Source organism: Pseudoliparis swirei, chromosome 3, assembly GCF_029220125.1.
Source record: "Pseudoliparis swirei isolate HS2019 ecotype Mariana Trench chromosome 3, NWPU_hadal_v1, whole genome shotgun sequence".
Taxonomy (NCBI): Eukaryota; Metazoa; Chordata; class Actinopteri; order Perciformes; family Liparidae; genus Pseudoliparis; species Pseudoliparis swirei.
In genome coordinates this window covers 21,193,026-21,206,837 of record NC_079390.1, presented here as the reverse complement: position 1 = coordinate 21,206,837, position 13,812 = coordinate 21,193,026, and the positions used below count along the sequence as shown (strand labels likewise).

At 47.2% G+C, this 13,812-nt stretch overlaps 1 protein-coding gene across 2 annotated transcripts in view; it reads right to left on the bottom strand.

Moving 5' to 3' along the window:
• wwc1 (WW and C2 domain containing 1) overlaps positions 1 to 13,812 on the bottom strand; it is a 49,456-nt gene that overhangs the window by 23,295 nt on the left and 12,349 nt on the right. The window contains exons 2-8 of one of the 2 annotated variants that reach the window (XM_056408783.1): positions 12,061 to 12,170; positions 11,006 to 11,209; positions 10,222 to 10,298; positions 10,036 to 10,115; positions 4,485 to 4,614; positions 974 to 1,105; positions 483 to 553 (exon numbers count right to left, since the gene is read on the bottom strand). In XM_056408783.1, coding sequence (XP_056264758.1) covers positions 483 to 553; positions 974 to 1,105; positions 4,485 to 4,614; positions 10,036 to 10,115; positions 10,222 to 10,298; positions 11,006 to 11,209; positions 12,061 to 12,170 — 804 coding nt within the window. Of the gene's footprint in view, positions 1 to 482; positions 554 to 973; positions 1,106 to 4,484; positions 4,615 to 10,035; positions 10,116 to 10,221; positions 10,299 to 11,005; positions 11,210 to 12,060; positions 12,318 to 13,812 lie in introns of those variants that run through there. The other variant, XM_056408775.1, reaches the window with a different exon arrangement.

Sequence of the window (13,812 nt, the reverse complement as noted above, 5' to 3'; positions counted from 1 at the left end):
TAAAACGTGTACAGTAAACAGGTAAAATGCACAACCACACACACACACACACACACACACACACACATATAATCACAGACACAAACACACAGAATCACAGACACTCACACATATATAATCACAGATGCACAGACAACACACACACACACACACACACACAGAATCACAGACACACACACACATCCAGACACACACACACACACACATAGAATCACAGACACACACACACATCCAGACACACACAGACACACACACACATCCAGACACACACACAGACACACACACATCCAGACACACACATACATCCAGACAGACACACACAGACACACACACATCCAGACACACACACACACACACACACACACACACACACACACATCCAGACACACACACACATCCAGACACACACACACATCCAGACACACACATCCAGACACACACACACACACACACAGACACACACACATCCAGACAGCACGCACCTCCTCTTGGCCTCCTCGTACTTCAGACTCAGGCGAACCTTCTCCGCCAGTTTGTTGGTGCTCGTCATGAACTGAACACAAAGGGAACTTTAACGCGGACCAGAACAACGCAGTAAAACCATCACAAGTCCTCCGAGTGGCCGTGAAAGGCCCCGCCTCCTCCATAAAGGATCCTCGCATGCGAGCGGCGTGCGGCATCGCGATCGCTCTGCGGCCTCCGACATACATAAAGCAGCGGGACGGACGCAAAGGTCGACCGGACGTAACCGAAAGGTCACGTCGAGGACGCCTGCTGGTGCACTCGGGCGTGGCACGAGCCGATCGCTTCCACGCCGTATGGAAACGTACCGAACAAGAAAACTTCACGACCGGAGAACGTTCACTTTTAAAATCCTCTCGCTTTAATCTGAGAAAGCCATGTGGTCCGTCCTGCCTTCAGATCACGGCTAACGGCCGGGAGACCTTTTGATGCCGTTGCCGGGCGCACTCACCTCGGCGGGGATGTCGGTCTGCGAGCCGGCGTCGGAGTAAAGCGGGGGGATGGACAGCGAGGGACTGCTGCCCCACAGCTCCTGCTGGGAGCCCGAGTCCAGCCGGAAGCTGTCCTTCAGCACCGCCAGTTTCTGGACGGAGACGAGAGCAAAAACACACATGAGATCAAAGGGACAATAAAGCGGCGTACAGGAGCACCGATGGGATCAACCGATAGTCAATCTCCCCGTACAGAGGCGTCAGTGAGAGGGGCTCGGGGGCGGCGAGCATCTTCAAAATGACCGATGGGTGGAAAAATCCCCCCCCCCCCTATCTGTGTTGACAGCCATGTGTCAGAGGGATGCCGAGGCAGCGAGGGTTGTCGCGGTCGTCCTTTCATCTTTACGGCCGTGACGAATATCTTATACGACTCTGCGCGTTTGTTTTAAAGCCTGCCGCAGGAATGCGCCTTATCTCCGCTATTCGGACGGGGCGGAAAAAGGAAAAAGACAACATACCACCTCGACGATAACGACGGGGCGAAAGTATTTTGGGCGATGCCGCGTCTCGACCGCCCCTCTATCTCTCTCTCTCTCGGCGGCTGTTAAACAGGACGGCAGCGACGAGCGGCGAGCGGAGATAATAAACCCGTTAGGATTGGAAAGGATTTTTTTTCTTCTTTATTTACGACCTGCAAATCATACACCGCGTGCTCATCAGACCGACACGACGCTCCGTGGGGCTTCGGGTCAGAGGAAGACGGCGGCGGGTTCGACGCAGCAGCAGCTGCTCGGCTTCAATTGACCACTTGAAGTGATACTTGAGGTCTCTTCCCTTTTTTTTTTATTTATTGGGAGTTTTTCCCGATCCGATGTGAGGTCCTGGGACAGGGATGTCGTATGTGTACAGATTGTAAAGCCCTCTGAGGCAAATGTGTGGTTTGTGATAATGGGCAATACAAAATAATCTGAATTGAAACGTGGAATTGAATTAAATCACATCCTGTGTGAATCATCCACATCATTCCGGTTTAAGGGATCCAGGTCCGGTCTCGTTCGCTGCAGCACGTCACAAAAAAAGCTGGAGAGAGTTTGAGATTTTTGCTGGAAAATGGACGATCGAGTGTTCATCAACAGTGTTCTGTTGATCGACTAAAAACTCCGGCGCACGTCCCACCGGGGGGACGCAGGAGGCGTGCTGACGGACCCAACAGTTGCTCTCCAACAGGCTCAAGTGTTAGCTGTTTGACCCCCACGGGTGGAATTTAAAAACACGTCTATGGAGGCGAGAGGTGAGAGAAGAAGAGTCGGAGCGCCGGCGCTTCCGGCTGAAGTCGCCGGGCGACATCAATCGGCCTCTTTGGTTGTTTCGCTGCCGGCATCCGGAGAATGGCACTGGGGGGGAACTCGGGTCGGGCATGGAGCGGAAAATGGTCCGAAAGTCCAGGAGAACCGGGACTAATCAATTATTTGTTTTAGCTCCAAACTGCAGCCGTCAGGGAGGTCTGCAAGTAACTGCTCTATTTCATCGGTGTGTGTGAGAGTGTTTTTTCGTCATTTCTTTACACATGAGTGCACTTCTTAATGCTTGGTTGCATAAAGTCACTGTCAAAGACATAGACAAACACACATATGCACACACACACACACACATTTGCACTCACTCACACACACACACGTCAGCTGCAGATGGTAAGGGGGGAGGGAGAGGGAGAGATGGGAGGCAGAGTAGAGTCCACAGAGCCGATTATGTATTATTGAACGCACTCCCCTCCCTCTACCTCCAAACCAACATGAGCCAAACCAATCTGCAGCCTGAGCCGCCCCATATATATATATATATGTATATATATATATATTTGTAATCTTTATGTTCGTGTATATTCAGGTATGTTGGAAGATTGTCAACACGGGTCCGTTCTTTGATTAAGAACTGGAGTGTAAAATGCTCAAATGAGCATCTGCACTGTTAAGGAAAGATAAAAGATAAAAAATAATCTATAATAAAACCTGGAGGCATCGTGATGACGAGTGTGAGGTATGGCGCATTTTCAAATCAAAGTCCCATCACAAGCTTTATTACACACGGAGGGCAGGAATGGGGAGTCAATGCTGCCACACACACACACACACACACACACACACACAGGGTGGAAACACTCTTTTATGTGGATGACGGGAGTTCAGGGGGGAGGAGAGACATCCGTGCAAACGGAGCATACTGGAACTTCAACTTGAGGTGCCCCTGGAACTGTGAGCAGTGTTGAAAACAAAAGATTTGCTGCTTTTCTCTGTTTTTATTTCAGTGGATATTGTCTGGGAAGAATGTTGGGGTATTGGGACTGCCGGTCGGACAAAACGGCACATTTGAATACGTCGTCTCGGGCTCTAGGATGGGACGTTTAGAATAATAATTAACCGGGAAAAAGACGACTGAAATGTCACAATCGAAAAGCTGCGGCCTCAAATCCTGACATCGTTCTACAAACTCAAACTGGAGGCTTCTGAAATGGATCCGTCGCCTGAGATATCAGCGGCGACAGAAATTAAGTCCGACAGCCTGCGAACGCAGCACTTTACTCGCCGCCGTCAGGCACTCGGGAGGTTAGACTACGACGTAAACCTCAGAGTTAATAAAAATGTCGCTGATTCTCGCAAAATAAGAAAAGAAACGCCCCTCCCCCGGAGTGACTGGCTGCGGCGCGACACTAAAACACCACCTGCCTCCCCGCGGCCTCGGCCGCTCTTTAGCTGCTCACTAAATCCTCTTTCTTTATTTTAGTACATCCGGACCTTTTTCCTCACAGCAATAGAACGTGAAGGGTTTTTTTTTTTAACGAGCGTGAAAAGACTCTCCCGGGAGCCGTCCGAAGCCGAGTCGTCTCCTCGCCTCCTCTTCTCGCTCTTGGTCACGACTCACTCCCACGGCGGGCGCCATACGGCACATACGAGTCCACCGTGGAACGCACGCCTGGCCACGCCTCAATCTATCGGACGAGGGGATTTAGGGACGGCTCTCTACCTGGGATGATGAGTTGAAGAGACGTAACCCCTCCCAGCCTGACTGTCGAGCAGCCGGGCGGCGATACGCGCTCATTTGGGGTTTTGGGACAAATTTATAATTTGTGAAAATGGGCTATACAAACAAATTGAATTGAATTTGATTTGCGTGTGAAAAAAAAGATGCACGACGTCGATGCGGAGCCTCGCTGTGGCTTTCCGGCACGATCCGCGTGGCTCCCGGTGTCACATGTCGGCATCGGGATGCGCTTTCACACATTTGAGCTCCGGTCGTCTCCGGATGAGTGCCGTTACACAAATAGGTATCGAGTTGGGTTGGACTTTTGCAACCTGGTACTACGCGTCATCAACCTGAACGCCGTATTGGGCCACTTCCAGTTGCTACAGTGCCAACGATGACGTCGTCCTCTTATGGAAATTCTTGACAGGATTTTTTTTTTCCCGGCTCCTCATCTATTTCTTGTTGTTGTTGTTGTTGTTGTTGTCGTGGGCATTACAAATGTCATTTTACCTGCATGAGTTCCTCTTTCTCCTTCTCCCCAGTGCTGATGGCGTCTCGGATGGAGCGGACCTCGCTGAGGATGGTCTGCGCCTCCTGCAGCTTGTAGCCATACGGGCTGTTGGACACCTTCTGGTCGATCCTGTGGGGGGAGGGGAGGGGGGGGAGATGTGGTCAGTTTGGATGACGATTCAGAACAAAGTAGCAGAAGGGGATCGTCGCCTCGTCCCCAGGTCGTCGCCGCTCACTCGGGACGGATAATCCGGAAATTAACTCTTAATTAGCTGCTTTTTTTCTCTAACGTTTACACGAGGAGCTAACTGGGTCAGCTGAGCGCACACGCAGCACGTCGACTCTTTTTTTACACACTCAAGTTATTTTGCCTTTCATCGACAAGAAAGCCTTTTTCTCCGAATTCGAGTTTTTCTTCTCGAGGGCGTTTCTTTGGCGTCACGAGATTATGTCAAACGCCGTTATCAGACCTTTTGAATACAACAGGGAATGCAACGCAACACCTGTCGGCTGAATTCACGACGGGGAAACCCAGATGAACAACGTGGTCTAGAAATCGGCATCATTTACACACTTGCCAGTGCTTCCTGGACGTATGTAACGAGAGTTGCCAAGGATGTCGTTCATTTAATTAACGCGGATGAGCAGCAGGAAATGGATGAACGGTTCACATCAAGGAAAGAATTAGGAACTCATAGTTCACTCATTTAAGTAAAATGCACACGGATCCATTTTGATTGGACGAGCTTCCAAACCACGAGGTCCAACGATGACGGCCGACAGTTCCTGGAGCTCAATCCGATGTCCTCACACCCCCACAGTTTAGCTCAAAGGTGAAACGGCTCAACAACAACATCCACGGGCTTTTAAGAACTGTAAGGCTCACTGATATCTATTTTGAAATGTTGCACAAGAAAGAATAAAAAATGTGACTTGGACTGGTTGGAATGAATAAACGTGCCTACAGCGTAGTTTAATGGACGAGCTGCCACTAGAAGATCCAGAAACAACACGTGCCCCCCCCCCCTACGATGGAGAGGTCTTCAGTAAAGCGTGACGAGTGGGCAGAGGCTCGTGAGAACAACTGTTCAGCAGTTTGAACAGCACAGGGGTCCACGGAGCCCGGAGCGGTGACTCAGCAACAGCTTCGGGAAGAAGAAAAAACCTCGAAACTGAACTCGCTAAAAACATTAGCAGAGATCATTTCACGGTTGGAATGCGCTCCCAGCTCGGTGTGTGTGTGTGTGTGTGGGGGGGGGGCTCTTGAACCAGTTTGAGTGGCGGGATTAAATGCTCGCTCGACTCGGAACGTTCTGGTGAACCCGCGTGAGAGCCGTTCTTTCTTTGGGGGGGGGGTCCACAGGGGGGAACAGAGAGAAGAGTCGCTGCAGGAAGCGGCCATCGGAGGCAGCAGCAGCGGCAGCAGCTATGTAAGCCCTGTCATCAGCAAGTCATGCATGCATCTGAATAACAGGTCCTTTCACATTCTTCAGCGAGGGAAGAGGGGGAGGGAGGTTTGGACAGAGAGAGAGAGAGAGAGAGAGAGAGAAAGAAAACAAGGTACAGAGAGAATGAGGAAGTGAGGGAGGGAGAGAGGCACTTGTCTGTAACAGGCCGAAAGAACAAGTAATCCTCCCCAAGTCCTTCTCAAACACGGACTGACGCCAAGAGAAAACAGTGTTATGAACCTTTTTATATTTACAATCACAACAATCTCTTTCCAATGACAGAGAGAGAGTGAAAGAGAGAAAGAAAGAGAGAGAGAGACAGTTATGAGATACTGACTGAGCTGAAACGTTGCACAATATAACGTTTCCTTGCCTGTTGCAGGGTAGAGTCATGGCCTCGTGGTCAAGGGGGCACCTTGTGTTGGTGAACATCTGCTTTTAATTAAAGATATATACAGTATACTAAAACACACACATCTGCTTTTTCTTAAGTGCCCTTATCGCAAACACAGAATCCCTCCCTGCGGGGGTGCTGGGCGAGATATGCCGACTTTTAATCTCTGGCGTGGGTCAAGATCAAAAAGAGGAACCCCCCCACCCCCTCCCCCCCTAGCCTGGTTTTAGACTCTGGCTTTCTGCTACAACCTTCGAGTCCGCCCTGAGAAGACGCTCAGGTAGATCTTTCCTGCGGTTTTGTAAAAGGCCCGGCGCTGCTGTCGGGTGTCAGGCTCACCGCCGACGGTCCGGCTCATCCCAACGGTGCTGGTTGGGGTTGAGGTCAAGGCCTCTGGGCAGGCCAGTCAAGTTCTGGGGGGGGGAACTATTTTTTTTAATGGCGCTGGCTTCGTACATGGGGGGGGGGGGGGGGGGGTGTAAAGAGTGCTGCAGGAATACGCCCTCCAGCCCGGGAAGGAGTTCAGTCAATGTCCGTTTGTTTTCGGTTTACTTTTTTTCCGGCTTTCCGGTTCGATCCCTGGAATCATCTCTGGGGTTAACACGAGCCGAGAAAGCCCCGGTGAGGCTGAACTTTGAGCATCTTCATCTCGTACTTTACATTTCAGTTAGCCGACGCCTTCATCCAAATCGACTTTCATTCATGTTCCATTCATACACCTGGACGCAGCTCCAGGGAGCGACTCGGGGTTAGGCGTCTTGCTCAAAGACACATCGACTAGGGCGGGGATCGAACCACCAACCCCCTGATTGACCCAGTCCTCTCTAGCTTCTGCACTCTGACGCGGCAAGGGGACCAACACAAGTCACACTTTGTGGTTCCCATCCTTTCTTGACTTGTGTCATCGAGTCGTCGACCCAGTTGTTGTCGAATTGCTATGGAACTAAAATAAAATCCCCCAATAGATGACAAACCACCCCCCTGACAAAAAGGCAAAGATTAAAAGGAAAACGTGAAAAGAATGAACCCTCCGATGTTCCGCACGACCAGGTCGTGAGGAACGAAACGCTCTTCTCCTTCGGGCAAAGCGAGGGAGGCGCGTAACTCAAACCAAAGGGAAACAGACGCCGAGGGAAACCACATGAAAGTATGCGTCCGTGTTATTGTCACTTCGATGTGCCGCGAACCGCAAAAACGCCCCGTGGCTCTCGTGCGCCGGCGCTTTGTGGAATCTTAATGGGAGCAGAGAGTCGGGCCGCATTCCCGTCTAAGCCTATTCGTAATTCCGCAAACAGCGATTGGTTGCCTGAACGCCGTCTGATGACTGTAACAGGAGAGTCGCGGAGGAATGCCGTCCGACCGCTCGGCCTCGGCGACTCTTTTAATCCTCCCCGACGAGACAAACGGACCGGACATTCCTCTTTCGATCCGGCGTCGACCGGCAGCTCGCCTCCGCGCGTTTCGATGTGGCGAAAAGAAAGTCAAGACGTGAAGAACAAATGGGAGAATCAATCGCTTACAAATCAACATTCCCAACCGATGGCTTCACGGGTACACCTTGCCATTCCTGACGATCCCACTTTGTATTCTAAGGGGTGGAAGTAGGTCAGATAGAAAGGGGTGTGTCCCCTTTTAAATTCCACATTCTTCAGCTGTTGTTCCACGGGTGCTTTTAGAGGAGGCGTAAGTATTAAATGATCGGATGGAATGTGTGATAATGCTGAGGCAACAACCGAGGCGATAAGCAAATAACTTACATCCGTTCCACTCGACGGCGTTTCATCTTTTTAGCGTTTTCACGGGGACAAAAAAAAAAGCGAAAAGCGGGGGAGCCTTTGGGGGAAGTCTCGGCTGCTTCATTCCCACGGTGCAAAGATATGCCTGCGATGCCTGAGGGATCATGTCATAGATAAGGACCGGGCGAACGAAGGATAAGAGCTCGGCTGAGATACGGCTAAGAAAGAACACGTGAGAGGGAGCGGACGTAAAAAATTAAATAAAAAAAACTGTTGCAGACGTTCCACAGAGGCCTTTGTGTGTTTTTTTGTCGTTAAACAATAAAACGTCGATACGTCTTCATCGTTATCCTTTCTTCTGTCGGCGGAGAACAAAAACGGCGGCCCCGGGGCCAACATGTGTTTCGAGTCCCGAGCCGATGAAACCTCGACTGAATCCCCCCTCTACCTCGTCCGGATCGCTTTGCGCAGTCACATGGACCGTGTTTGTTTCTGTTGCCGGGCAACCAACAACATTGCTTTTGATAACAGCTCGTAGTAACTGTGAACATAACTTCTGCCGCGTGGCGATGCCCATCCGATGCGACTCTGGTGTCGGACGACGAAGAAGGAACGCGTCCGTGAACCAGCTGCGACTCGCCGACATCTGAATGCGGCTCAGACCGACTCGGGGAAGCGTTCGGTTTCTGTCGCACTTTGAACGTGACAGATATCCGTTTCTATTCTCACAGCTGGTGTGTTATTTGTGCGCGGTCAGTCCAAAAGCACATTTTTTACATTCTTAGAGTTTTAGAGTTTGAGCCAATGAGCTCCCTAAACGTTGCATTGTTCTCGTTGCCAGCGGGCGACTCCCCTGGCGGTAAAAATATGTTTTTGAGAAAATGACTCGACTTCTCACTTGATTTATTGAAACGTTTTGGACAAGAGTTGATGGTCTTCATCACTCGTTTCAAGTCTTCTTCAATCTCCATTTAGTGAATTATGAGGGCGACGGACGAGAAGCCAAACTCGAGGCTTCAAAGCGGCGGTCCACAAACCAGTGGCGGGCTTCGTTTACACAGTCCGTGCTTGAAGGGGGACTTCAGGCGCAGAACCGACTCGCATCGGGGTTTTACAAAACCGGATTTTCCCCGTCCGCACTTAAACGCAACGGCGAAGATTTCACAACGACCCACGCTAGAGTGGAAACCTTTTTGGAACGGTCAGAAACCACGAACAGAAACAGAAAGGTGTGACATACACTACCGTTCAAAGGTTTGGAGTCACTTAGAAATGCTCTTATTTTTCAAAGTAAATCACTGTTGGTTTTTAATGAAGATAACATTAAATGAATCAGAAATACATTGTTAATGTGGTAAATGACTATTCTAGATGGAAATGTCTGGTTTTTAATGAAATCACTACACAGGTGTATAGAGGCCCATCTCCATTGTTCTAGTGGTACATTGTGTTATCGCCTTCGAAGACTAACGGAGGGGTAGAAAACCCTGGTGCAATTAGCACAGCTGAAAACAGTTATGCTGGTGAGAGAAGCTATGAAACTGTCCTTCCTTTGAGCTTGAAGAACAAAATTCTTTTTTTGAATCGTTATTTCTAACCTTGTCAATGTCTTGACTATATTTTCTACTCATTTTGCAATTCACTTGATAAATAAAAGTGTGAGTTTTCATGGAAATAAAAAACTGTCTGGGTGACCCCAAACTTTTGAACGGTAGTCTACATGTTGATGTATTAATATATATATACTGTATATACACAATTATGACACGTGATACTAAACTGTGTTTTGCAAGAGAGAAGATAAATCTGTGAAGACGGAGGGAAGGTCACACGAAGCATCGCTAGTCTTGCTTTGCTCGTCAAATTAAATGGCAGCACAAAGCGTGTGGATCAAATCCCAGAGTCGGCTGTCGAGCAATAAACCCGTCGAAATGTCCTTCAGCGAGAGTTCTCAATGTTCTCAGGACACTTACCCTTTGAGGGTCTCGAAGCCTTGTTCTTTGTACTGCAGCTCTTGCTTCATGCAGGCCAGGTCCCGCTTCAGCTTGTTTACCTGAGACACAGAGAAAAGGATTATTCAAAGCTTTAGTTCAATGAAAATGTTGGAAGATGTTGTGTATTAGACGGACTCGGGGGAAACGGGAAAGAGAGGCTCCTACCCGACTTTTGGCTGTGGATATTTCGGCTTTTAGGATGTCGGGGTCGTACTTGCTGGAAGACGATGATCTGGAGTTCACTGCAGGAAAAAGGAAAGATGAGGAGAGAACGGAGAGGCATTCAAGAACCCTCCATTGTGTGCTTCTCTCATCTGGCTATTGTTACAGCTGTTTTTTTGTATTTCACCAGGTAGCGATGACGGAATGAAACCTTTGAGCGAGACCTTCTTTCTTTTCTGCTTTAACTAAATGTATTTCATTGTATTGAAAGTACTTTGTTGTGATATATTTAAAGTTGTTTTATTATTCATTTAATTGAATTATTCATTTTATACATAATTTTTAAAAATATATATATATATATATATTTTAATTATTAGTTATTTTTTTCACTTTTTCAATTCAGTTTATTTGTATAGCTCATTGCTTTACAATCTGTACATATAGACACCCCTGTCCCAAAACTTCCATGTTATCTTCTTAATTATTTTTCAAGAAACTATTCTTATTTTTTTATACTTATGTTTGTATTTTCCGATTATTTTCTTAAATATTCCTTATATTTATTATACCATTTTTTTCCTGAAACCATTTATATTGTCATCAACAGTCACTAATTGAGTGATCACAACTATTCTTTTATTATTTGACGTGATGCTTGACCCAGAGGAGGACTCTACTCACATTGCTCTTGTATTAATAACACAGATAATAACACTTTTAAAGTGTTATGTTTTGACAAAGCAGGGCGGCGTGTGTCCCGGGGGTCTCTGCTCCCGCTACTCACGGCTGGTCTGCGACGTCGTCTTGTCCCGCCACGCGTCGTTGAGCTGCAGGTACTCCTGCTGCGCCAGGCGGAGCCGCTGCTCCTTCACCTGGTAGATCTCCTTCTGGGCGCTGAGCGCGTCCCGGGCCACGGCCAGGTAGTCCCGCAGCATTAACTCCTGCTCCCGCTGCCACTGGGCCCGCGGGTCCTCCAGCTGGGTGCTCTCTGGGGGGAGGGGGGGGGGGGGAGGAGGAGGAGGATGGGGAGGGGGAAGAGGAAGGGAGGATTTAAGAGCAACACAAAAAGAAAGACGCCGACGACCAAATCCCAGTTGTCGAATATTTCTAAAAGCATCAACTCTGCATGCTGTGTCTCTGACATGGATGTTTTTATTCTGTCCATTTTATCATAGTTCTCCCTTTTCTAATTTGCGCTGTCCGTTTTGAATTTGTGAGTCTTCTTGTCTTGTTAGTACTTGACGACGTCTAAGAGGAAACTCACTATTCTCACTATTAATTGTTTGTGCACCCGTTGAAAAGCGTAAATATTGTACACACATTGTATGTGTAATCTTGTGTATTTAGGTTTGACTTCGACATCCCCCTCTCGGGACTACAGATGAAAAACAGCCTCTTGGCTCTAACTCTGGCACATTGACAGAAATGTTTTTATTAATGTGTACGGTCCCTGATCAAATAAACCAGAGAAGAAGAAGAAGAAAAAAAGCAGGTGACTCGTTCAGAGATGAGCTCTGAGACCTCCTCACATTACAGGCATTTTGATTCTGGTTGACTTTAAACGAGGAAAGTTGGCATTTCAATGTCGAAGACCACATTTGAAATAGTTTAATTGCATTTTCTTTAACAGGACTATTGCAAAAATAATTTCTTCACAATATCACAAAAAGTTTTCCGATTCATGCATCTTCATCACTTGAGACACAATTTCGACCAGTTCGTACTCCTCCTAAGTTCTTACTCGCAGTTACAGCACACACCGATAGATAACAGGGCATTGCTTCAGAGTGTGTGTGGGGGGGTGGAGAAGGAGTAAGCGTAAGATAACAGTACACTCACTGGTGTTGTGGTCGACATAGTAGGGTCCGACGGCGGGGTCGTACGCCTCCTCCCAGCCGACCGGCAGCTCATCCCCGATGCAGTCGGCGAACGTCAGAGGCTTCGTCTGCCTGGAGGAAACGAGAGGCGGGGGGGAGAAAAAAAAACACGGATTCAGAAACACAAAGAAGGAAGAAGAAAAAACTCCACTGCGACCGACCAACGTCCCGCGGAGAGACTGGCGTAACATCTCCATCGTAAATCAGGAAATGTCGACGCAGCGTTCTGGTGCTCAGTCCTTATTAGAGCCAGGCAGAACGTGAGAAGACAGGATTAACACGTGCTGTTGAAAGGGATTGTGGGTAATTTGCAGATGAAAGGGCCCCTGGTCAACGGATCTTCGTCACCCTCGTGTTCAGCGAGTTCAGGTCGCAGATTTTAATCTTCCTGGACGCAAGAGACTAAGTCAAGTCTTTATTATGGTTCTGATGGACGTCTGGTCTGCTCAGAACTCGGCACCACTGAGGCGTAGACTGCAATTTTTTTTTAAAGCCTTTGTAAAACTATAAAGGGTGAGGGATACCAAAATTCAACTCGGACAGTTGTCATGAGGAGGAAAATGATCCAAAGCTGAGAAACATCATTATTTCTGTTGTAAATTAAATTATTTCTGCTATAAACATTTCTATTTCTGTTGTAAACATGTTTATTTCTGCTGGAACATGTTTATTTCTGCTGTAAACATGTTTATTTCTGCTGTAACATGTTTATTTCTGCTGTAAACATGTTTATTTCTGTTGTAACATGTTTATTTCTGCTGTAAACATGTTTATTTCTGCTGTAAACATGTTTATTTCTGCTGTAAACATGTTTATTTCTGTTGTAAACATGTTTATTTCTGCTGTAAACATGTTTATTTCTGTTGTAAACATGTTTATTTCTGCTGTAAACATGTTTATTTCTGTTGTAAACATGTTTATTTCTGCTGTAAACATGTTTATTTCTGTTGTAAACATGTTTATTTCTGCTGTAACATGTTTATTTCTGTTGTAAACATGTTTATTTCTGTTGTAAACATGTTTATTTCTGCTGTAACATGTTTATTTCTGCTGTAAACATGTTTATTTCCGCTGTAAACATGTTTATTTCTGCTGTAAACATGTTTATTTCTGTTGTAAACATGTTTATTCAAGTCGCCGTGCGCGAGGCTGAAGAACGACTCCAGTCCAAGATGCAGGACGCCGTAGCTTTAATTTCTTTGTAATATTTTTTATATTTAATTTTAATATATATTTATGAATGTAATTATAGTTTCTTGCTATTCCATTTGATTTGCTTTGACTCTCTGTGGAGCACTTTGTAAACATTGTTTTTAAAAGGTGCTATATAAATAAAGTTATTATTATTATTATTAAGAGTCCGTTGGTTCTTGGCGCCGTTCGTCTGTCGATCACGCGATGACGTAATCCGCATGAATTTACAATTAGAGCGACGACTGCTTTCAACTGGTGGCGGCACAACTTGCCCTTTGGGGACAACAAAATATCACCGTACCTACCTAACCTTACAGATGGTTTGAAAAAAATGTGTCCGAACTGGTACAAGTATGTGTGTGTGCCTGCGCCTCCACGCAACACACACTCATGAACCCTTCTAAACACTCCTCTACGCGTGTCTAACATGGGTGTGTGTGCGTGAGACACACAATAGGAACTAATTGTACAATAAACCAAATATCCCAAGTTTCCACTCCAAATAAAAAAGAAAGTAGAA